General features: G+C 47.2%; 1 protein-coding gene across 1 annotated transcript in view; it reads left to right on the forward strand.

Moving 5' to 3' along the window:
* LOC120994969 (putative helicase MOV-10) overlaps positions 1 to 23,714 on the forward strand; it is a 265,367-nt gene that overhangs the window by 143,461 nt on the left and 98,192 nt on the right. Inside the window, exons 4-7 of the mRNA XM_040423881.1 lie at positions 18,272 to 18,417; positions 18,501 to 18,739; positions 20,235 to 20,484; positions 22,596 to 22,724. Of these exons, the coding sequence (XP_040279815.1) occupies positions 18,272 to 18,417; positions 18,501 to 18,739; positions 20,235 to 20,484; positions 22,596 to 22,724 (764 nt within the window). The remainder of the gene's footprint in view (positions 1 to 18,271; positions 18,418 to 18,500; positions 18,740 to 20,234; positions 20,485 to 22,595; positions 22,725 to 23,714) is intronic.

Here is a 23,714-nt window from a genome sequence, read left to right on the forward strand (position 1 = left end):
TCTCCCGTTTGAGCCCTTGGATGAGATCCCGATAACATCCTATCGATTTAAAATTTTTGATTGCTGTCACCTCTGCCAGAAGGGTGGGAGAAAATAGTGCCTTTTCCGCTAACCCACCTTTTTTTTTTTTTTTTTTTTTTTTACTAATTTCCTAGTAGATAGTGTGGTTCTTAGAACGGACACGGCTTTTCTTCCCAAGGTTGTATGTCCCTTCCATCGTTCTCAGGAGATTATTTTACCTTCCTTATGTCAAAACCCTAAAAACGATAAGAAAAGGAAGCTGCATTGCCTTGATAAGAGATGTTTATCTAGATCAGGCATCCTCTAACTGCGGCCCTCCAGATGTTGTAAATCTACAACTCCCATAATGCCCTGCTGTAGGCTGATACCTGTAGGCTGTTCGGGCATTCTGGGAGTTGTAGTTTTGCAACAGCTGGAGGGCCGCAGTTTGAGGATGCCAGATCTAGATACTTGAAAGTGACTCAACCTTGGAGAAGACTTCTATGCTGTTTTGTCCTTTTCTCATGATAAAGATAAGGGAAAACAGGTTTCTTCTCGCACTCTGGCCAGGTGGATAGTGAAAGCCATTTGTTTAGCTTACTCCTTGGCGGGAAAAACTCCTCCCTCTGGGTTTGGTGCTCACTCTAAAGAGCTTATGCCAAATCTGTCGGGCTGCAACTTGGAGTTCTAACACCTTTTTCAAACATTATAGACTAGACCTGGGATCTAGTGATCTTTTGTCTATTGGCAGAAAAGTCCTGCCCTAATCAGTATTTTCTATTCTATTAAGTCTCTCAGGGTGCTGTCATGGGCGTAAGGGAAATTTAAGATTACTTACCGGTATTCACTTTTCTATGAGCCCATGACAGCACCCAGATTTATTACCACCCTTATGGGAAGGTGCTTTCCTTTACACTTGTGTATATAAAAAAAAAAAAAAAAAAAAGGGGGGGGGGGGGGAGAAATAATATATAAATAAATATATATATATATTTTTTTTTTGCCAACTGTTTTCATGAAAGCTCAATGCATTGCTTTGGGGTTAGGGCAGCATGAAAAATGCACTATATAGAAAATGTTAGTCCCCCCCCCCCTCCCCCAGAATGCACATATAATGCGTGAAAAAGTACAGTCGTGGCCAAAAGTTTTGAGAATGACACAAATATTAGTTTTCAGAGTTTGCTGCTAAACTGCTTTTAGATCTTTGTTTCAGTTGTTTCTGTGATGTAGTGAAATATAATTACACGCACTTCATACGTTTCAAAGGCTTTTATCGACAATTACATGACATTTATGCAAAGAGTCAGTATTTGCAGTGTTGGCCCTTCTTTTTCAGGACCTCTGCAATTCGACTGGGCATGCTCTCAACTTCTGGGCCAATTCCTGACTGATAGCAACCCATTCTTTCATAATCACTTCTTGGAGTTTGTCAGAATTAGTGGGTTTTTGTTTGTCCACCCGTCTCTTGAAGATTGACCTCAAGTTCTCAATTTGATTAAGATATGGGGAGTTTCCAGGCCATGGACCCAAAATGTCAACGTTTTGGTCCCCGAGCCACTTAGTCATCACTTTTGCCTTATGGCACGTTGCTCCATCATGCTGGAAAATGCATTGTTCTTCACCAAACTATTGTTGGATTGTTGGATGAAGTTGCTGTTGGAGGGTGTTTTGGTACCATTCTTTATTCATGGTTGTGTTTTTGGGCAAAATTGTGAGGTGAGCCCACTCCCTTGGATGAGAAGCAACCCCACACATGAATGGTCTCAGGATGCTTTACTGTTGGCATGACACAGGACTGATGGTAGCGCTCACCTTTTCTTCTCCGGACAAGCCTTTTTCCAGATGCCCCAAACAATCGGAAAGAGGCTTCATCGGAGAATATGACTTTGCCCCAGTCCTCAGCAGTCCATTCACCATACTTTCTACAGAAGATCAATCTGTCCCTGATGTTTTTTTTTTTGGAGAGAAGTGGCTTCTTTGCTGCCCTTCTTGACACCAGGCCATCTTCCAAAAGTCTTCGCCTCACTGTGCGTGCAGATGCGCTCACACCTGCCTGCTGCCATTCCTGAGCAAGCTCTGCACTGGTGGCACTCCGATCCCGCAGCTGAATCCTCTTTAGGAGACTATCCTGGCGCTTGCTGGACTTTCTTGGACGCCCTGAAGCCTTCTTAACAAGAATTGAACCTCTTTCCTTGAAGTTCTTGATGATCCTATAAATTGTTGATTGAGGTGCAATCTTAGTAGCCACAATATCCTTGCCTGTGAAGCCATTTTTATGCAACGCAATGATGGCTGCACGCGTTTCTTTGCAGGTCACCATGGTTAACAATGGAAGAACAATGATTTCAAGCATCACCCTCCTTTTAACATGTCAAGTCTGCCATTTTAACCCAATCAGCCTGACATAATGATCTCCAGCCTTGTGCTCGTCAACATTCCCACCTGAGTTAACAAGACGATTACTGAAATGATCTCAGCAAGTACTTTAATGACAGCAATGAAATGCAGTGGAAAGTTTTTTTGGGGATTAAGTTAATTTTCATGGCAAAGAAGGACTATGCAATTCATCTGATCACTCTTCATAACATTCTGGAGTATATGCAAATTGCTATTCTAAAAACTTAAGCAGCAACTTTTCCAATATTTATGTAATTCTCAAAACTTTTGGCCACGACTGTACATAGACCCATTGACATGTATTGGTCAGGATTGAGTCCGAATGCTATATGTTCGCTATATGCATCACATGCGGGCGGAAAACTCACTAGCACAAAAGAGCCCTAACTGCTCAAATGCCTCAATCACTATTGACCATGGCATCTGAGTGGTTAAAAGGCTTCTGTCACCCCTCTAAAGTCATATATATATTTTTTTGGGGCTACTTAAATTCCTTATACTGCGATATATCAATATATAATGCCCTTACTCATTTTCGTTCAGTAGTTTCATAAAAAAAAACTGACTTTTATAATATGTAAATTACCTCTCTACCAGCAAGTAGGGCGGCTACTTGCTGGTAGCAGCCGCATCCTCCTTTCATAAAGACGCCCCCCCTCATGTTGATTGACAGGGCCAGCGAACACGCTCGTCCTCTGACTGGCTCTGTCAGCATTTCAAATCCTGCGCCTGTCTTCATTCGGCGCAGGCGCTCTGAGAGAAGGAGGCTCACCTCCTCAGCACTCCCCCAGTGCGCCTGCGCCGATGACGTCTTCTTTCGGTGACGTCATCGGCGCAGGCGCACTGAGGGAGTGCTGAGGAGGCGAGCCTCTTTTTCTCTCAGAGCACCTGCACCGAATAACGACAGGCGCAGGATTTGAAATGCTGACAGGGCCAGCCGGAGGAGGAGAGCGATCGCTGGCCTTGTCAATCAAGATGAGGAGGGGTGTCTTCATGAAAGGAGGATGCGGCTGCTACCAGCAAGTAGCCGCCCTACTTGCTGGTAGAGAGGTAATTTACATATTATTAAAGTCAGTTTTTTGATGAAACTACTGAACGAAAATGAGTAAGAGCATTATATATTGATATATCTCAGTATAAGGAATTTAAGTAGCCAACAAAAAAAATTACTTTAGTGGGGTGACAGAAGCCCTTTAACCACCTCAGCCCCCAGTGCTTAAACACCCTGAAAGACCAGGCCACTTTTTACACTTCTGACCTACACTACTTTCACCGTTTATTGCTCGGTCATGCAACTTACCACCCAAATGAATTTTACCTCCTTTTCTTCTCACTAATAGAGCTTTCATTTGGTGGTATTTCATTGCTGCTGACATTTTTACTTTTTTTGTTATTAATCGAAATTTAACGATTTTTTTTGCAAAAAAATGACATTTTTCACTTTCAGTTGTAAAATTTTGCAAAAAAAACCGAGATCCATATATAAATTTTGCTCTAAATTTATTGTTCTACATGTCTTTGATAAAAAAAATATGTTTGGGTAAAAGTTATAGCGTTTACAAACTATGGTACAAAAATGTGAATTTCCGCTTTTTGAAGCAGCTCTGACTTTCTGAGCACCTGTCATGTTTCCTGAGGTTCTACAATGGCCAGACAGTACAAACACCCCACAAATGACCCCATTTCGGAAAGTACACACCCTAAGGTATTCGCTGATGGGCATAGTGAGTTCATAGAACTTTCTATTTTTTGTCACAAGTTAGCGGAAAATGATTTTTTTTATTTTTTTTTTCTTACAAAGTCTCATATTCCACTAACTTGTGACAAAAAATAAAAACTTCTATGAACTCACTATGCCAATCACGAAATACCTTGGGGTCTCTTCTTTCCAAAATGGGGTCACTTGTGGGGTAGTTATACTGCCCTGGCATTCTAGGGGCCCAAATGTGTGGTAAGGAGTTTGAAATCAAATTCTGTAAAAAATGACCTGTGAAATCCGAAAGGTGCTCTTTGAAAAATCAGCATTTTCCACTAACTTGTGACAAAAAATAAAAAATTCTAGGAACTCGCCATGCCCCTCACGTAATACCTTGGGGTGTCTTCTTTCCAAAATGGGGTCACTTGTGGGGTAGTTATACTGCCCTGGCATTTTCCAGGGGCCCTAATGTGTGGTAAGTAGGTAAATGACCTGTGAAATCCTAAAGGTGCTCTTCGGAATATGGGCCCCTTTGCCCACCTAGGCTGCAAAAAAGTGTCACACATGTGGTATCGCCGTATTCAGGAGAAGTTGGGGAATGTGTTTTGGGGTGTCATTTTACATATACCCTTGCTGGGTGAGAGAAATATCTTGGCAAAAGACAACTTTTCCCATTTTTTTTTTTTATACAAAGTTGGCATTTGACCAAGATATTTCTCTCACCCAGCATGGGTATATGTAAAATGACACCCCAAAACACATTCCCTAACTTCTCCTGAGTACGGCGATACCAGATGTGTGACACTTTTTTGCAGCCTAGATGCGCAAAGGTGCCCAAATTCCTTTTAGGAGGGCATTTTTAGACATTTGGATACCAGACTTCTTCTCACGCTTTGGGGCCCCTAGAATGCCAGAGCAGTATAAATACCCCACATGTGACCCCATTTTGGAAAGAAGACACCCCAAGGTATTCAATGAGGGGCATGGCGAGTTCATAGAAATTTTTTTTTTGGCACAAGTTAGCGGAAATTGATATTTTTTTAATTTTTTTCTCACAAAGTCTCCCGTTCCGCTAACTTGGGACAAAAATTTCAATCTTTCATGGACTCAATATGCCCCTCACGGAATACCTGGGGGTGTCTTCTTTCCGAAATGGGGTCACATGTGGGCTATTTATACTTCCCTGGCATTCTAGGGGCCCTAAAGCGTGAGAAAAAGTCTGGAATATAAATGTCTAAAAAATTTTACGCATTTGGATTCCGTGAGGGGTATGGTGAGTTCATGTGAGATTTTATTTTTTGACACAAGTTAGTGGAATATGAGACTTTGTAAGAAAATAAAATAATAATTCCGCTAACTTTGGCCAAAAAAAATGTCTGAATGGAGCCTTACAGAGGGGTGATCAATGACAGGGGGAGTGATCAATGACAGGGGGGTGATCAGGGAGTCTATATGGGGTGATCACCACAGTCATTGATCACCCCCCCTGGAAGGCTTCATTCAGACGTCCGTATGCGTTTTGCGGATCCGATCCATCTATCAGTGGATCCGTAAAAATCATGCGGACATCTGAATGGAGCTTTACAGGGGGTTGATCAATGACAGGGGGGTGATCAGGGAGTCTATATGGGGTGATCAGGGGCTAATAAGGGGTTAATAAGTGACGGGGGGGGGGGGGGGTGTAGTGTAGTGTAGTGGTGCTTGGTGCTACTTTACTGAGCTACCTGTGTCCTCTGGTGGTCGATCCAAACAAAGGGGACCACCAGAGGACCAGGTAGCGGGTATATTAGACGCTGTTATCAAAACAGCGTCTAATATACCTGTTAGGGGTTAAAAAAACACATCTCCAGCCTGCCAGCGAACGATTGCCTCTGGCAGGCTGGAGATCAACTCTCTTACCTTCCGTTCCTGTGAGCGCGCGCGCCTGTGTGCGCGCGTTCACAGGAAGTCTCGCGTCTCGCGAGATGACGCATATATGCGTAACTGTGCGCAGGGCTGCCACCTCCGGAACGCGATCCTGCGTTAGGCGGTCCGGAGGTGGTTAAAGGGATTGTGCAATGATTTTATATTGATAACCTATCCTCAGGGGGTGCTGGGTGTTGGACCTCTGCCGATCAGCTGTTTGAAGAGGAGGCTTCCTGGTCTTTACACTATGCCACCACTCCACAGGAGACAATGCGTAAAGTAATTAATCACTTGACTAGAGCGAGTACTTGCATTGTGCTGCACTTCTGAGATGACTTTCAGTGTACTGAAGAGGAAAGAGGTGATTGCACAGAGTGCCGACTCCTCTTCAAATAGCTGATTGGCGGGGGTGCCTGGTGTTGGACCCCTGACGGTCAGATATTTGACCTATCCTGAGGATAGGTCATCAATATAAGTGTAGAGAAGTAAGAGGACTTGTGCACACTTTTTTTTTTCTTAGGCCTCTTTCACACGAGCGTGTCCGGATGCGTTGCGGCAAACCCGCGCGAGTAGGTACCCAATTGCAGTCAGTTTTGACTGCGATTGCGTTCCGTTCAGTTTTTATCGCGCGAGTGCAATGTGTTTTGCACGCGCGTGATAAACTGACTGTGGTACCCAGACCCGAACCCGGACTTCACAGAAGTTCAGATTTGGGTTAGGTGTTGTGTAGATTGTATTTTCCCTTATAACATGGTTATAAGGGAAAATAGCATTCTGAATACAGAATGCATAGTACAATAGGGCTGGAGGGGTTAAAAAAATAAATAATTTTTTAACTCTCCTTAATCCACTTGTTCGCCCAGCCGGCATCTCTTCTGTCTTCTTCTTTGAGGAATAGGACCTTTGATGACGTCACTGCGCTCATCACATGGTCCATCACATGATCTTTTACCATGGTGATGGATCATGTAGTGACGTCATCAAAGGTCCTATTCCTCAAAGAAGAAGAAAGATGCCGACTGCGCGAACAAGTGGATTAAGGTGAGTTAAAAAAAAAAAATTATATTTTTTTTTTAACCCCTCCAGCCCTATTGTACTATGCATTCTGTATTGAGAATGCTATTATTTTTCCTTTATAACCATGTCTCCATCCCGATCGTCTCCTAGCAACCGTGCGTGAAAATCGCACCACATCCGCACTTGCTTGCGGATGCTTGCAATTTTCACGCTGCCCCATTCACTTCTATGGGGCCTGCGTTGCATGAAAAAACGCACAAAATAGAGCTTGCTGCGATTTTCACGCAACGCACAAGTGATGCGTGAAAATCAACGCTCATGTGCACAGCCCCATAGAAATGAATGGGTCCGGATTCAGTGTGGGTGCAATGCGTTCACTTCACGCATTGCACCCGCGTGGAAAACTCGCCCGTGTGAAAGGGGCCTTAGTGTGAGGTGCTGTTGGAGAGTAGCTTAGTCGCACACTGCTTAATATGTTCAGATTTCTAGGAGTCGGGTTCCCACCCCATCTAGTACTGTATAGAAACACTTCAGAAATATTTTTTTGCTTAATGAATATTACGTGCTTTATTGAATCTGCGGCTGATATTCATTACATTTCGGCCTTTATCAAACTATAATAAAAAAGAATAACCTAAATAAACTTGGTACATATAGGTATACAATGGCAGTGGTAAGTATTACATGAGGATGAGATGTCTTGTATAATCATAATTAATCACATGATTTAAATGCTCCAGTTCTCATAAGTAGAGATGAGCGAATTTCTGCTTATGAAATTTGTTCACACTTCGTTTGGTGGTAAAAGATTAATTGCGTTATGGATTCTGTTACCATGGACCATAACTCAATTCTATGACAGAATGCATCACGGAATGCCTTTTTAGAGGCATTCCGTCATATTAGAAGTCTGTGGGCTGAAAAACGGATCCGTCCTGTTTCCATTATGCAGGGGAGTCTAAAGGCATTCCGTCATAGAATTGCATTATGGTCCGTGGTAACGGAATCCATAACAGTTCACCTTTTACCACCAAACGAAGTGTGAATGAATTTCAAAATATTAAATTCGCTCATCTCTACTCACAAGATTTCATATTTACTTTTGTCTCTGTAATTGTGATGAGTAGAAATTAAATGATACAGATAGGCATGAACACAATTTCATAAAGAAGTCACTCAGAATCAGTGGTACATCTCTGGTCTGCTGGATCTCAAAGTGACCATAAATGGTGGTGACTCTGCATGTAGATAGTAACGGATCTTATAGGATTATATAAACATATGTCCAATGTGGACATGATATAGATTATATATATATATATATATATATATATATATATATATATATATATATATATATATATACCTGCACTGTGAGCTGAGCTTGTAGTATGGAGTACCTGGTGCCACTGTTAGGGAAGATGGAAGATAGCGATCAGAACTCGAGAGGAGACAGGCGTGCGTCCATACTGTAATGTATGTGAGCCGTGTGTGGGGAGAAGCGGCGTCTCTTTAAACAGCGCTCGTCATCCTGATACTCGGGGTGCGCATGCGCTACAGAAGTGCGTGTCAAACCTTTTAAAATAGAGTTAGTACTGTGGAACGCAGCAGCACACGTCATACTGGGGTGTGCATGTGCTGTAGGAGTACGTGTCAAGCCTCAAGATAGTTTTTATGGAACGCAGCAGCGCTGGATATGTAGCGGTGTTGGTTGTGTGGGTATGGAGCAGGTAGACCTGATAATACAATATTATGGTGAAAGAAAAATTAAAATTAAAAGTGATGCAACAGATGTCCTATCTGTCCTTTGAAATAACGATGAGGCTGCCAGAAGCTAATAAATCCTTCACCTTGATACAAAGGCGCCTAGAATAATGGCTATTGTCCTTCCTTTGTCTTTCCACAAAAAACTTGGCAAAATCCACTTGACACTCCGGAAGAGTAGACTGTAGAATACACCTATTTTCCTGGCTTCATACTGAGATATAAATTGACTCCTCAGGGCCGTGGAGCCCAAGAGAGTTGAGAGGAGAGGGGTCCTCTCCTTCCCCCTTGCTCCTCACTCTATCTCCTTCTTCCTCCAAACTCCAACTCCCTGACTAGGCCTGAACTGTGATATAGATATCGATATAGATATATATATATATATATATATATATATATATATATATTTGTGGTCCTGGCTACGGCGCGAAGCCTGATGAGTGTGACTGAACCTAACTAGCTAAAGTGGCTGGTGGTGTGCCTGTTGCCACGTGATGAGGGTAGGCCAAATAAAGGGGGCATACCCTGGGAGATGTAAGGAGAAGGGCCGGGAGGGAGGGGCGAGAGAGGACGTGCACCCGGAGAGCTGGGCGGCGGAGCTTAAGAAGCCCCCTACGCCCCTCCCACAAAAGCAGGCTGGATTCAGCCTGCTGAATTTGTGGTCCTGGCTACGGCGCGAAGCCTGATGAGTGTGACTGAACCTAACTAGCTAAAGTGGCTGGTGGTGTGCCTGTTGCCACGTGATGAGGGTAGGCCAAATAAAGGGGGCATACCCTGGGAGATGTAAGGAGAAGGGCCGGGAGGGAGGGGCGAGAGAGGACGTGCACCCGGAGAGCTGGGCGGCGGAGCTTAAGAAGCCCCCTACGCCCCTCCCACAAAAGCAGGCTGGATTCAGCCTGCTGAATTTGTGGTCCTGGCTACGGCGCGAAGCCTGATGAGTGTGACTGAACCTAACTAGCTAAAGTGGCTGGTGGTGTGCCTGTTGCCACGTGATGAGGGTAGGCCAAATAAAGGGGGCATACCCTGGGAGATGTAAGGAGAAGGGCCGGGAGGGAGGGGCGAGAGAGGACGTGCACCCGGAGAGCTGGGCGGCGGAGCTTAAGAAGCCCCCTACGCCCCTCCCACAAAAGCAGGCTGGATTCAGCCTGCTGAATTTGTGGTCCTGGCTACGGCGCGAAGCCTGATGAGTGTGACTGAACCTAACTAGCTAAAGTGGCTGGTGGTGTGCCTGTTGCCACGTGATGAGGGTAGGCCAAATAAAGGGGGCAAAAATACGAGTAGGAAAGGTTTAGGAAACGACTCTTTATTGTGGAAGATGGAATTACAGAACCAAGTCAGAGAAAGCTGCGGCGATTTCGGCTTTTGGCTGCGGGATGTATTGTGAGAAACAAGAGGACTTCCAGCGACCCATTTGCGTATGATGTGGGCCGGTACCCCATGTTTGGAGGCGGCGGAGGCGGCTCCGATCCTGAACGAATGGCCCGTGATGGCCTGGGGGTTGAACCCTAGCCCTGACGCGAGGCTGCGAATGTGTTTGACAAACTGCGAGGAGGTGAGTGGCTGTGACGGGAAAGGAAGGAGAGGGCTGGCGGGAGCCCGGTTGCCCAGGGTGATTAGCAACCTGTTGAGGACGGCCACGGGACACCAGGAGTTGGAGGTAGGGAAGTATTCTATGCGCACTGGGGGCCCGATTTGTGAAGTTTTGGAGACTGGCAAGGTGAAAGTGAAATGTTCGTGACTACGGATGAGTTGGTTTAGAGTGGGGCCTATGTTGTGAGGAGAGGTGCCGGTGAATTCCCCGGGCCGGAGAAAGCCGTAAAAGCTTAGGTAGAGGGCGGCCTTGAGAATGCAGCTTCTGAAAGGGCCAAAAGGACTGCCGTCTAGGGAGGAGGAGAGTTTCCTGAACAGGTCCCCTGACACAGGTTGCCTGGAGGGAATGGGTTTGTGAGAGCTTTTTTGAATACCCCGCAGTGTGGCTTTGATGGCGTGGGAAGAAAAGACTGAGTTGCTGTCTGGATGACTGATCATGAGGTGATGTTGGACCCCTGACAGATATGATCTGATGGTGCTGAAAGAGAGGTGTAGGTCCTTGTGGCAGTATGCCAGGAAGGCCATGATGAAAGTGGTTTCGCTTACGTTGCCCCTGGGGTGAAGGCGACGAAAAACCTGGAAAGTTTTCCAACCTGACTGGTAATTCCTGGTGGAGTTTTCGGACAAGGACTTGCGGATGAGATTTTGAGCCATGGATAGGTGTCTGTCTAGTCCAGGATCAGGGAGCCGAAGTCCGGGGGGGGAATCCCGATTCTCTCGGCTTGCGGCATGACCTGGAAGAAGAGAGTTAGATTTAGGCGAGACAAGGCATCCGCTGCGACGTTTCTGATGCCCTGGATGTGGGTGCAAGAAACATGAAAATTGTGTTTGAGGGCAAGCCAGGTGAGTTTGCGTAGGAAGCGCATGACTTTGGGTGAGCTGGATCTGCCTTTAGTGATGATGTCGACGACCGTGTGGTTGTCGGTGATGAACCGAACTGGCATGTTACTCCATTCTTCGCCCCAGACTTGTGCGGCTGCCACGATGGGGTACAACTCAAGGAGCGGAGAGGACTGAATGGCTTGAGGGTCTGAGTGGATTTGAGAGGGCCAGGAACCGGCGAACCACTGGTGGCCGAATAAGGCGCCGAACCCGACGGACGCGGCCGCATCGGAGTACACGGTCGGACAGGTGGGACTCCAGCGAGGGACAAACATGGAGATGCCATTCCATGCTGCCAGAAAGATCCTCCACATGTCTAGGTCGGCCAGGGCTTCACGGTCCAGTTGAATCAGCGAGTCCTGGGTAGTGGCTGTTGGTAATAATTGGAGGAGTCTTGCTGTGAAGGATCGTCCTTGTGGCATGATGCGGGTTGCGAAGTTGAGATAACCCAGAAGTGACTGCAGGTCGCCCTTGGTCATGGTTCTGGATCCTATGTGAGCGGAAATGGTTGATTGGAGTCTCACAAGTTTGTCCTCTGGGAGTCTGGCTTCCATTCTGCAGGTATCTAGCGTGATACCCAAGAAGGTGAGGGCCGTATTAGGGCCATCGACCTTTGATGGCGCCACTGGGACCTGTAAGGCGGAGAAAATGCTAAGGAGACTTTCCAATCGGTCGGGCACGTGGTTGGGGTGCTCGATCAGCAAGAAATCGTCCAGGTAGTGTATGACTCTGGGACAATTCCCGTGGTTTACCAGGATCCAATGGAGGGCCTGGGCGAACTGATCAAAGAGCCAGGGGCTGCTCTTTGACCCGAACGTGAGGCGGGTGGCGAAGAAGTACTGGTCCCTCCATTTGATCCCGTGAAACCCCCAGAGGTGAGGTTGGATTGGCAGGAGCTTGAAAGCGTCCGAAATGTCCGCTTTTGAGAGCCAAGCGCCCACCCCAACCTGTAGGATGAGTTGGATGGCTTCATCCAGGGAAGAGTAGCGCATGGAGTATTCTTCCGATGGTATCAGGGAGTTGAGACTCGGGACGTCAGATGCATGAGGCGCAGACAAGTCGTAGATTAAGCGTTTTTTATTGGTATTCTTCTTGCAGACCAGCCCGATAGGGCTCACCCTGTAGACCTGGAAGGGAGGGGTGGGAAAAGGGCCTATGATGAAACCCTTCTGCAGCTCGACCTGCAAAAGAGAATCCACCGAGGCCGGGTCCTCTATGGCCGACATGAGATTGGGGGTCTCCCAGGAATCACGGGGCAGAGTGACAAGACCGGTGTGGAAACCTGTTGAAAAACCGGAACGCAGGAAATCGACGAAGGCGGGATCGTGATGGGTATTGAGGAGGGAGACGAGAAGGGGGACATTAATGTCGGCTAGTCAGCTTTTTGCCGAGCGCTGGGAGCAGGAGGACTGGGGATGGGCCCGGAAGCAGGTGGAACAAATGTGGAGCGCCTTACATTTGCTGTAATTGCAGAAACTGGAATTAAAGTTGTTGCACAACTGGTTTTTACCCAGGAACACAATTGGGCGACCTAATTTGTCCAGGAGCGGACCCGGTTTCTGGGGGGCAGAAGTGTTGGGCAACTGTTTGGGCTGGGATGGGGCGTGGGCGTTTGGGCACCAGTCGGATGCATGCAGAACTGACTGGCAGTTGGAGCAAAAAGGTGACCTGAGACCTGCAAAGTGTCTGCAGAATAGCTCCATGTCCAGAGAGGCCCAATTGGTGATATGCCGGAACTGGGCGAGGGCTGCGGCTGCCTTCGCCGAAAACGACCGGTGATAGTCGTAGAAAGAGCAACCTCCGTATTTGTGTCCGAGCTCCGTGACCCGGTATAAGTAAGCGTCCAGCTCCTCTCTTCTAGCGGGATGTGCCGAGCAGATGATGTCGCGGTAGAGGCTGAACGCGAGCACGAACTCCGGGATGGAGAGTTTTTTATTCAGGCGGGAGTCCTTGGCCTTCAGAACTACGGACACGTCCCCGCATGCGATGGTCCGATTTTCCACCGTGTCGTGCGTGGAGATGAGGACCGCTGCCAGGTTCACGTCCTTGCCTGCGAGTATGTCTCTGCGCAGGTTTTCGGGGACGAAAAAGGAAGGAGCTATTTCGGGAGCCCCGGACGACCTACCTGGGGACGACGGCTGAGAAGTGGAAGGACCAGGGGCGGGACTGGAGGGAGCAGCAGGCGAAGCGTCCCTGCTTTCGACTGCCTGGAGTCTGGTGTTGAAGTCGCCCATGGCGCTGGACATGTTATTGATCGCGGCGTGAAGTTGTGTCAGTGACAACTGTATGGTTGACATGGACACCTGCTCCGTGGACTCTGTGGATGGCTCAGGAAACAATAGACGATATAATTCGGCCTTTCGGGCCGTGGCCGAGTGGCGGATTCCTCGCTTGTTGAGCTCGGCGATCATCTTGGGAATGGTCCATATCCGATAAGAAGAGCGACTTGCTCGCTCCGATACCGCGGACTCCACGGTTGATAGAGCGTCCTCGAGATCGGAAACGTGGGACATGTTTAGAGCTGAAAAACGAAGAGGGAGAAGACGAAAAGCTGGAGGGGGAGCGAGAGCGTCTGGAGGCGGCCGTAGGACGCGTGATCCCCTTGGCGGGCGTGAATTGTCAACTTACCTTAAGTCACAGGAGCCGTCTATGCCGCGAAAAAACGGGGACGGGAAAACAGGGGAAGCCGAGAATGTCACTGCTTTGCCTACAAAGAACGGTGTATGATGCAACGATTGGCTATGCCGGGCGGCCAGAATAGCGAATCGTGTCTGCTACTTACCTGGAAGATCGAAATAGTTTTTTAAGGGAGCACTTCGCGGAGTAGCTTAGCCACCTGAAAGAACAAAACCGGACGTGTTGATTTTTGGGAAACCATGGCTGGTGCGCGACCAGCGGTTTCCCTGGGATATGACCGGGCCGGTGCCGGGAATGCCGCGTGTGACTGCTGCAGCGGCAAGCGAAGGGGTGGGAAGCGCGCCATGGGTGGGAATGCATCCCGGCGAAACTGATGGAGAATGCAACAAGGGGTCAGAGGGTGAAATGTGTGCCAGGGCGATCCTGGGTGGACGAGGTTAAGGAGCGGTTCAGGGCGTACCTTTGGAGAAGAGGGACAAGGTAGGGCCTGGGCGTACCAGGCCCAGGGGAGGTGTGTGAAAGCGAGGTGGGCGCACCACCTTGAAGACACATGGGTTGCGTGACCCGAGCGAAAAAACAAAGAGAGAGATGGACACAGACAGGTGATGCCGGATGGAAACAGGTGTGGACAAGTGACCAGAGAGAGAGGAAAGAAAAGAGAAGAGAGCAGGGCGTTCCTGCGGACAGAAAGTAGTGGGTGTGCGAACCGGATTTTTTTTTGGGGGGGGGGGGGGGGGGCCAAAAGCGGGAGGGACGGATGCCGGGCGAAGACCGTACTGTCCCTCCCCTGATGCAGGGGGTGTTTTTTTTTTTTTTTTTTTTTTTCTTTCTCACTAAGCAAAAAGAGACCAGGAGGCGCACGGTCCCTGTGCTCAGAAGAAGAAGGTCAGCTGGAGATACATTCTCTGCATTGGAGTCAGTGGGGGATGCGTATGTGCCTAATCAGCTGCTTGAGTATCCCCTGATCCCTGTGAGACTAGAGACCCCATGCACATCTAAGGACATGTTGGCGACAGGAGGAAGAGGGGGGGGGGGCAGCATGGCGGGGGAAAGATAGTTTACTATGCCCGGAAGGGAGAAGTGGCGCCACGGATTTCCGGTGGAAAGTAAACTGGGATACCCTGGTTGGAATGTGAGATTACCGTGCAATGGGAATATAGTGAACAGATATATGCACATACATTGCCGGGAGCTGGGCAGGGGCACAAGCACTGAAGGTACATCAGCATGCATCGAGACTGGCACGATTGAGGCCGGTCCCTCAGAACCTAGCCATGCATGCTGATGTGTGACTGAGATGGTCAGGACTGGAAACAGTCTGAGCTGCTGCGTGGGAAATCAATACAAGAGGTTTGGAAATTTATTGGTGGGGAATCAAGTGCGTTTATGAGGGGGCGCTGCACAGATAAGCCCCCTGCATCCAACTCTGTCCCTGCGTGCGGCCGCGGTCGGACAGATAGCAGGAGTGACAGCTGGAGTGACCCCGCCGACCCCAGTGATAGCAGGAGTGACCCCGCCGACCCCTGACCCGCGGCGGCCGTGCGATGCGTTCCACGCTGGGACGCACGGCAGGCGGAAGGGGCGGGAGTGGGGAACCAGACGCCGGCCGCAGCGATGGACCCGGTGGAAGGAGCTGGCCGAGCGGTGCGTGGTCCTGCGGGGAGAGGTGGCACGGTAAGGGGGGGATCTGTGGGGACCCTGGGGACTGAATGAGCCGGTTTCTGAGTGCGGGGGGCAGGATGGATCGTGCCGGCGGCCCCCACCGACTTCCGCCCTGCGGTCACGTGATGCGCTCCAAGCTGGAGCGCATGGAGGCAGGGCGGGAGCGGCAGGTGAAGGAGCGGACCGGCGGGGGTTGAGGTGGTGGCTGCGGGGTGGTTGGTGTGGACGCGGGAGGGGGATGGAAGGAAGCTGGAGGGGAGCAACTTACCAGGGAAGCGGCGGATTCTGGCGCGCAGAAACGCCGCACGTGGGAGCAGCTTGGCCGGAAGCAAAGGACTGACGGGTGCAACTCCTCCTACCAAACGTAAAGGCGAGAGAGGACGTGCACCCGGAGAGCTGGGCGGCGGAGCTTAAGAAGCCCCCTACGCCCCTCCCACAAAAGCAGGCTGGATTCAGCCTGCTGAATATATATATATATATATAATATCTATATATATCTATAATATTACTGTGGTGCTAACCATCTAGTGGTGGAATGTGTGTAATGCACCTAAGAGCCTGGTAACAGATTCTACACAAGAATGAAATACAGCATGATATAACATATGACATAACAAGTTTTTGCAGTGACCACGTACCCTAGTGGGACTCTGCATGTGCTTGGTTCACCAGCAGGTGGCAGCAAATATGGCAGAACTATAGTTGGAGTTGAACTTACCATTCCATTCTAACCCCCCTCTGTAGGGGAGTGGGCCAGCCAGAGCACCTTAAGCTCTGCTGGCCATGAAGGCCAAAGTTTGAAGTTTCAGGAGCCAGGAGGAAAGTTCCCTGGCATAACCTAGAGTCAGCATACCGAGTGCAAAATTGAGGCACACAATTTTTGGTATTTGCAATTCAGGCGATTTATTCTTAGTATCATATAGTGATATCATCCATTTGCCCAATCTGTTTCATGATAGGAACATTTTCATAAACCGGACGTTTCGGTCGCACAGGACCTTCATCTGCGGTTTTATCTGTTCAGACGGGTGTATGAGCTTGTGGGGCGCTGGATGCATCCTGCGCCCCACAAGCTCATACACCCGTCTGAACAGATAAAACCGCAGATGAAGGTCCTGTGCGACCGAAACGTCCGGTTTATGAAAATGTTCCTATCATGAAACAGATTGGGCAAATGGATGATATCACTATATGATACTAAGAATAAATCGCCTGAATTGCAAATACCAAAAATTGTGTGCCTCAATTTTACTTTCATGTATATTGGCTGCTTGCAGCCCTTGATCGGCACCAAAATATTAGTAGTGTGCGGTTCTCAATTTTCTTCAAATTCAGCATACAGAGTGCAGCATACAGAAGAAGCTGCGTTATACAGTCAGCCTGTCAGTACAGCCTTCGATGGCCCTCTGGGCATAGGCCCACCGGGAAATTTCATATAAGGTCATATAAGTATTGTTCAGGCTAGATGCATTTCGGGATACCTGACCCACGCCTCTGTAGCATGGGTTGGCACAACATAGTCATAAGAGTTGCTATTACATGGTGAATGTAGCTACCAGAACACGTCAGGAGAGGTGGCAGGTCCTTTTTTAAAGTTGAAATTACATAGTGCATACTAGGGATCGACCGATTATCGGTTTGGCCGATATTATCGGCCGATATTGAGGATTTTGAACGTTATCGGCATCAATTTTGCCGATATACCGATAACGTATGGGGAACACAGGGGAGAAGGAAGCAGTGTCTCCTCCCCCTGTGCTGCTGCTGCCGCTGCCGCCAATGAGGGGATAGAACATAAGAGGAGGGGAGGGGCTGTGGCCGCTGCGCCACCAATGAAGATAAGCCTTTCATTCATTCATATACAGGAGGCGGGAGCTGGCTGCAGAATCACATAGCCGGCTCCCGACCTCTATGAGCAATAGCTGCGGTCCGCGGTAGTTAACTCCTCAGGTGCCGCGGATCGCAGCTACCGCTGATAGAGGTCGGGAGCCGGCTATGTGATTCTGCAGCCAGCTCCCGCCTCCTGTATATGAATGATCGATAGACTTATCTTCATTGGTGGCGCAGTGCGCCCCCCCAAGCCCCCCAGTATTAATCATTGGTGGCGCAGTGCGCCCCCCCCCCCCCCCCCCCCACCCAGTATTAATCATTGGTGGCAGTGGCCACAGGATCCCCTCTCCCCTGCTCCTCCGATCGGAGCCCCAGCTGTGTAAGCCTGGGGCTCCGATCGGTTACCATGGCAGCCAGGACGCTATTGAAGCCCTGGCTGCCATGTTCAGCTCCATGCTGCTGTGTGCACTATGCACAGAGCAGCAGGGACAGTGTGAGATCCTATTCACCCTGATAGAGATCTATCAGGGTGAATAGGACAAAGGTTCTAGTCCCTAAGGGGGTTAAAAGTTAGTAAAAAAAACCCACAAAAATATTAAGTATAAATGAAAAAGATTTATAAAAAAAAAAATACACATTAACAATAAACAAAAAAATACACATTAACAATAAACATATTAATTTTCAGCAGATTTGTGTAGGAATTTTTTTTTCTTCTCAAAAATGAAAATTCCCAGAATATCGGTATAAATTATCGGCTATCGGCCTGAAAGTTCACAAATTATCGGTATCGGCCCTAAAAAATCAATATCGGTCGATCCCTAGTGCATACATATTGGTAGTCAAACTGTAGATTTGTTTCATATTATTCAGTAACCAGTTTTTGTTTAGGTTGTAAGGAGAAGATCAAGATTGGCTGATCAGTATATAACTATTCGACAAGACCAGGTACCATTACCCACTCCGCCTGGTCAGGATGGGAACAACTGTACAAGAGCAGAAGCACGAAGAATAATTCAGTGGCTGAAGGAAAACCGGTACTTATTAAACCATCTAAACATTCTCTTTGATTGCTAATATAAACTTTTCCAGAGTGTCTGTCTGATTTCCTTATTTTCAGGCAGGAGTTCATCCAAAGCAAGAATGGAATTGTAATTAAGTCAGGCTATGATCTCACAGATGGTCGGATAAGATTTCCCCTGCAAGTCAATGAACCTAAGACTGTGACTGTTTCTATTGAGAATACATCCGATGAAGCGGTGACATTTGTCCAGTACAAACTTCTTCGTAAGATGCGGGTGTTTTCACTTCAAGATGAACAACAGATATCTGCCGTCAATACTAAAAATTTTAATCCAGGTAAAGCATAGTTCAATAGCAAAATACATTTAGATATTTAAATAATGCAAGCAGAATTTTTTTCCCCACCAAAAAATTGCTGGCCCTTCAACTAGAATTTTCCTGTAATGTAGTGGCACACACAGAAGCCTATGGGCACATACTGTACTGAGGCACCATGTGGGAGCATAAAACAGTGGGCATTTGGGGGCACATTTAGTAAGACCTGTGTTTTTAGATGCCGGTCTTAATAAGCCTCTGCGCTGGCAGTGGATCCTCCGAAGTTTATGTAGAGGTGCCGGCCAGGGGCGGACTGTGAACTTAAAGAGGCCCTCGAAAAAATACTAAAAGGGCCAGAAATAACATATTGTGGCACATTATACCACCCCGGAAGAGTCAAAAACCACAGTCCATCACAAAATACTGCCAGCAGCATGAAATACATCCCTGAAAACTTCCACTGGCCAGCCATGAGGAGGGCCCAGGCAGCCCCCTGGGCATCGGCCCACCAGGAAATTTCCCTGTAAGGTCTATGGCCAATAGAACCCTGGTGCCAGCTCTTCGGTATATCCACTGCCGATTGTAAATGTAAGACTGCTTCCTTGCTGTCTTTTTTATATTTAAACCAAGTGTACAAAATGATGAATGAGACAGCCCTTCCCCACCTACACCACTCCCCCTTTTCTTAGACCTGACGTGAGTGGGGAAGTCGCGGATTCTGCCACAACATGGCGCGCGACAGAATTTGAGCCAGATATACACCATAAAAGTGGCATATGTCTGTTCTTAAATGACCCCCTTGGTTTTTACAGGTAAAATATGTTGAACACCTGCAAAATGATGCACACAATCAAAAACTTGTGTTGCTAAACCACACACATTTGTGACAAAACTGCATGCTATTGTAGTTTTCTTTTCATTGGAAGGTGCACAACAGCCATAAATAAAAAAGTTAAAGGGGTTGACCACTTTCTGGCTACTTTTGCTCAATGCGTTTGTAAGATGACTATATGACACTTACTAATATAGACTTTGTTGATATTCTGCGTCATTCTCTGTATTTCATAAGGTATGTCCCCTTGTTGGGCAAGTCTTTTTTTTTGTTCTGTCCACACAGAGGTCCTGTCCATAAAATGGCTGCTGATGGAGGGTCTTGTGACCAGGTAAATCGCTCAGTCTCCTCCATTCAAATACACTACACGTGCGCTGTTGGGAGTTTAGTTCAGATGCAGTGTTAGAATGGAGTGATGTGAGTGGAATGACCAGTTTATGGACAGGGCCTCTATGCGAACAGCACAGAAGATTTGCCCAAGGGGACATGGTTTATGAAATATGGCAAACTGCACAGAATATCAACAAATATTATATTCGTAAGTGCCATATAGTCATCATACGGTGGTCAACGGTAGCCAGAAAGTTGCCAGCCCCCATAAAACTACAGGTTTCACCCTTTCAAGAACATTGATTTTATTTTATTTTTTTTAACTGCATGTTCTTGGTCTTTCCTTCAACCTAGGAGATGTATATGATGTTTCTGTGACGGCTGAAACGGCTTATTACGGCTATTTCCCTGTAACTATTGTATTTGAATTCACAAGAGGAAATGTGGAATCCAGGGAGAAATTTCTTATTGGGAGGTTCATCTCTGCAGTTTCTAACAGTAGATTAGCTGATGACCTGGCACCAACTTCCAGATACATTCCCTATCAAAGGAATCTTACAAGGACCTTGGAAAGAATTGAGGATGATGGAATCCAACCTGACAGGTCCGATTCAGTTCCTTCCATAATAAATGCAAACTAATATTTACTTGGCGTATCTAGATGGTAATTTACTAGGGTTAATCTTTAATGGCTTGAAATGTATACTGCTGCATATATTTGGGAGCAAGTAAGGGTGATTGAATGGTAACTTTTGTACAAGGGCGAGAGGCAGCAAGCTGAGCGCTAGCTGTAGGACACTAGAGTGAGACTGGGACAGCACTGATCACCTTGCCTTCTGATGAATACACGGGAATCCAGTGAGACCTCTCACTGTTCTTGTTTGGAGTTTATTCCAGTTAGGGAGCGTTCGCATCACCATTTAGCTTCCAGTTCTTCTGATCCATCAGAAGAAGAAAAAAAGAACAAAAAACAGATCCTATATATGGAGCATTAGTTAGGGTACTTTCACACTAGTGTTAAAGTTTTCCGGTATTGAGTTCCGTCCTAGGGGCTCAATACCGTAAAAAATGCTTGTTTTGTCCGAATGCATTCTGAATGGAGAGCATTCCGTTTAGTATGCATCAGGATGTCTTCAGTTCAGTCACTCTTACAATAGTTGGCCGAAGAAAATACCGCAACACTTGCCGGAATGCTGGATCCGGCATTAATTTCCATTGAAATGTATTAATGCCAGATCCGGTGCCAAGTGTTCCGGAAAACTGATCCGGTTTCCCAGTGTACGCATGTGCAGACCTTTAACAGTATAAAACAAATACTGGATCTGTTTTTCCGGGTGACACCAGAGAGGCAGATCTGGTATTTCAATGCATTTTTCAGACTTATCCGGAAACAAATGATATCCGTTTGCATACGGATATCCGGATCCATCCAGACTGATTCCTCTAACGCTAGTGTAAAAGTACCCTTATGCTCTCAGGTAGCATCATTCTGCACTTAAAATAACTGATCCATCTTTTTTTGAGCATCAGTTATGATCAGTTTGTGTCAGTTCTGTTGGATCAGTTATTTTTGACAGGAGAAAAAGTCCTGCCTGCAAACTGATCATAACTGATGCTCAAAGTTCAGGATCCATTTTCCGCCCATCAGAACGGAGCCCCGCTCCTTCTCTTTTTCTCTCCACCTTCTAGCCTTCTGTTACCTTCTAGGGCAGTGTCTTCATCCACTGAACTGCACATCTGCCAGAAGAATATGCAGTTCAGTGGAAGAAGCCGCTGCCCAAGGGTCACAACCGTTGCACGTATAAAGGTGTTCATTGGTGTGAGATTTGCAGAGGCATGATGACATCACTGAGGCTAGGAGGTGGAGAGATCTGATGGGTGCGGCTGGGCTCCGGTGGGGATTACTACGGCTCCTTGGGCTCTTTTTACCGTATTAGCATAATTATAAAATCCTGTTTTTCAGGGGCAAAATAGGAGTGATCAGGACATAAAGGTATATTTTAAAATGGCAATAGTATAGCTACAATGCCATGCAAATGGTTAAAAACTGCCCAGGGTGGTGACAGAGCTCCTTTTAATTGGTACAGGTCTAACTGCTGCCCCCTATAGAGGTGGAGTGGCAGGTCATGCATGTGCCATGCTTTTATTCTGTATGGGACAACCTGAGATAGTAGAGCACATTGCAGAGCAGCAAATTTTAGTAACCAGAATAAACCTTTAATGCTTGCTGTATGAGGCGCTGGATGCATTCTTGTTGGTGTGAATTCTGTGCATGTGGTTTATCAGTTATTAATGTACTGTAATGTTCTCTGGGTTAATCTAATAATAGTTGTGGGCCTCATGAACATGACTATGTATTTTGCGGTCCTTAAACCACGGATCCACAAAATACGGATACCGCCCATGTGCATCCCGCAATTTCTGCGGGCCCTTTTGTCAATATGCCTATTTTTGTCCGCAAAACGGATAAGAATGGGGTATGTTCTATTTCTTTGCGGACCGGACATGTGGACAACACACAGTCTGCTGCCTGCATTTTTTGCAGCCCCATTGAAATGAATAGGTCCTCATCCAATCCACAAAAACACTGATCAAATGCACGGAAAAAAAAACAGTTGTGTGCATGAGGCCTTAATTTTGAGCTTCTGAACCTTGCGGTCTTTCTATACATGGAGGCATAACTAATGGGGATACATTATACATTTATTCTTCCAGGTCTGTAGACTATTCCTTAGAACGGGAGATTCCACTTGGTAATTTTCCTTCACCTTCATACCTGAGAGAAGATATAAGAAAAGGACTGTTCTCCAGCAGAAGACCTACATCGTATGCATCAAACGATGGGTAACGTAGAATCCAGATGTTTGGTATTCAATGCTGTTAATCCTTGTAAAACTTTAAGGTCACCAAATGCAATTTTAGAAGATACCCTGTGAAAGACGTGGGCGCATCTGCGTTTACCAAATGAGCCCCCCCCCCCCCCCGACCTCTGATTGGGAGCTGGCAGTTCTCGTGTTGGCGTACTTTCACACTAGAGTTTTTGTTTTCCGGTATTGAGTTCCATCACAGGGGCTCAATACCGGAAAGAACTGATTAGTTTTATCCTAATGCATTCCAGGGTGGATTTGATATAAATTAAACTGATTTAAATCGCAATTTAAATCACAATTTAAAGGGGTTGTCCGGGTTCAGAGCTGAACCCGGACATACCCTTATTTTCACCCAGACACCCCCCCCCCCCCCCTGAGGCTAGCATCGGAGCATCTCATGCTCCGATGTGCTTTCTTGCCCTGCGCTAAATCGCGCAGGGCACGGGCTCTTTTGTTTTCAATAACACACTGCCGGGCGGTAACTTCCGCCCGGCAGTGTGTTCGGTGACGTCACCGGCTCTGAGGGGCGGGCTTTAGCTCTGCCCTAGCCGTTTTACGTGACGTCACCGGGGTTCCTGTCAGCCCCATAGAGAGCCCTGGTACGTCACCGGAACTCCTAAAAATGCCTTTGCCCTGTGCGATTTAGCGCAGGGCAAAGGAGAGCATCGGAGCATGAACTGCTCCGATGCTCATGTCAGGGGGGCTGCTGGGGTGAAAATGGAGGGATATCCGGGTTCAGCTCTGAACCCGGACAACCCCTTTAAATCACTATCGGGTAGTGATCAGCCGGCACTCCGATCAAAGAAGCGTGGTGCCCGCATCCGAGATAGTAATCTCACGTGTATTGGAGGAAAAGACCAGCACTCACTGAATCTTCTGCGAACTCAAATCTTTATTGGTCACATATAATAGATTTCTGTGACGCGTTTCGGCTCACAATATGAGCCTTTCTCAAACAAGTAAT

The sequence above is a fragment of the Bufo bufo genome, chromosome 3, assembly GCF_905171765.1.
Source record: "Bufo bufo chromosome 3, aBufBuf1.1, whole genome shotgun sequence".
Taxonomy (NCBI): domain Eukaryota; kingdom Metazoa; phylum Chordata; class Amphibia; order Anura; family Bufonidae; genus Bufo; species Bufo bufo.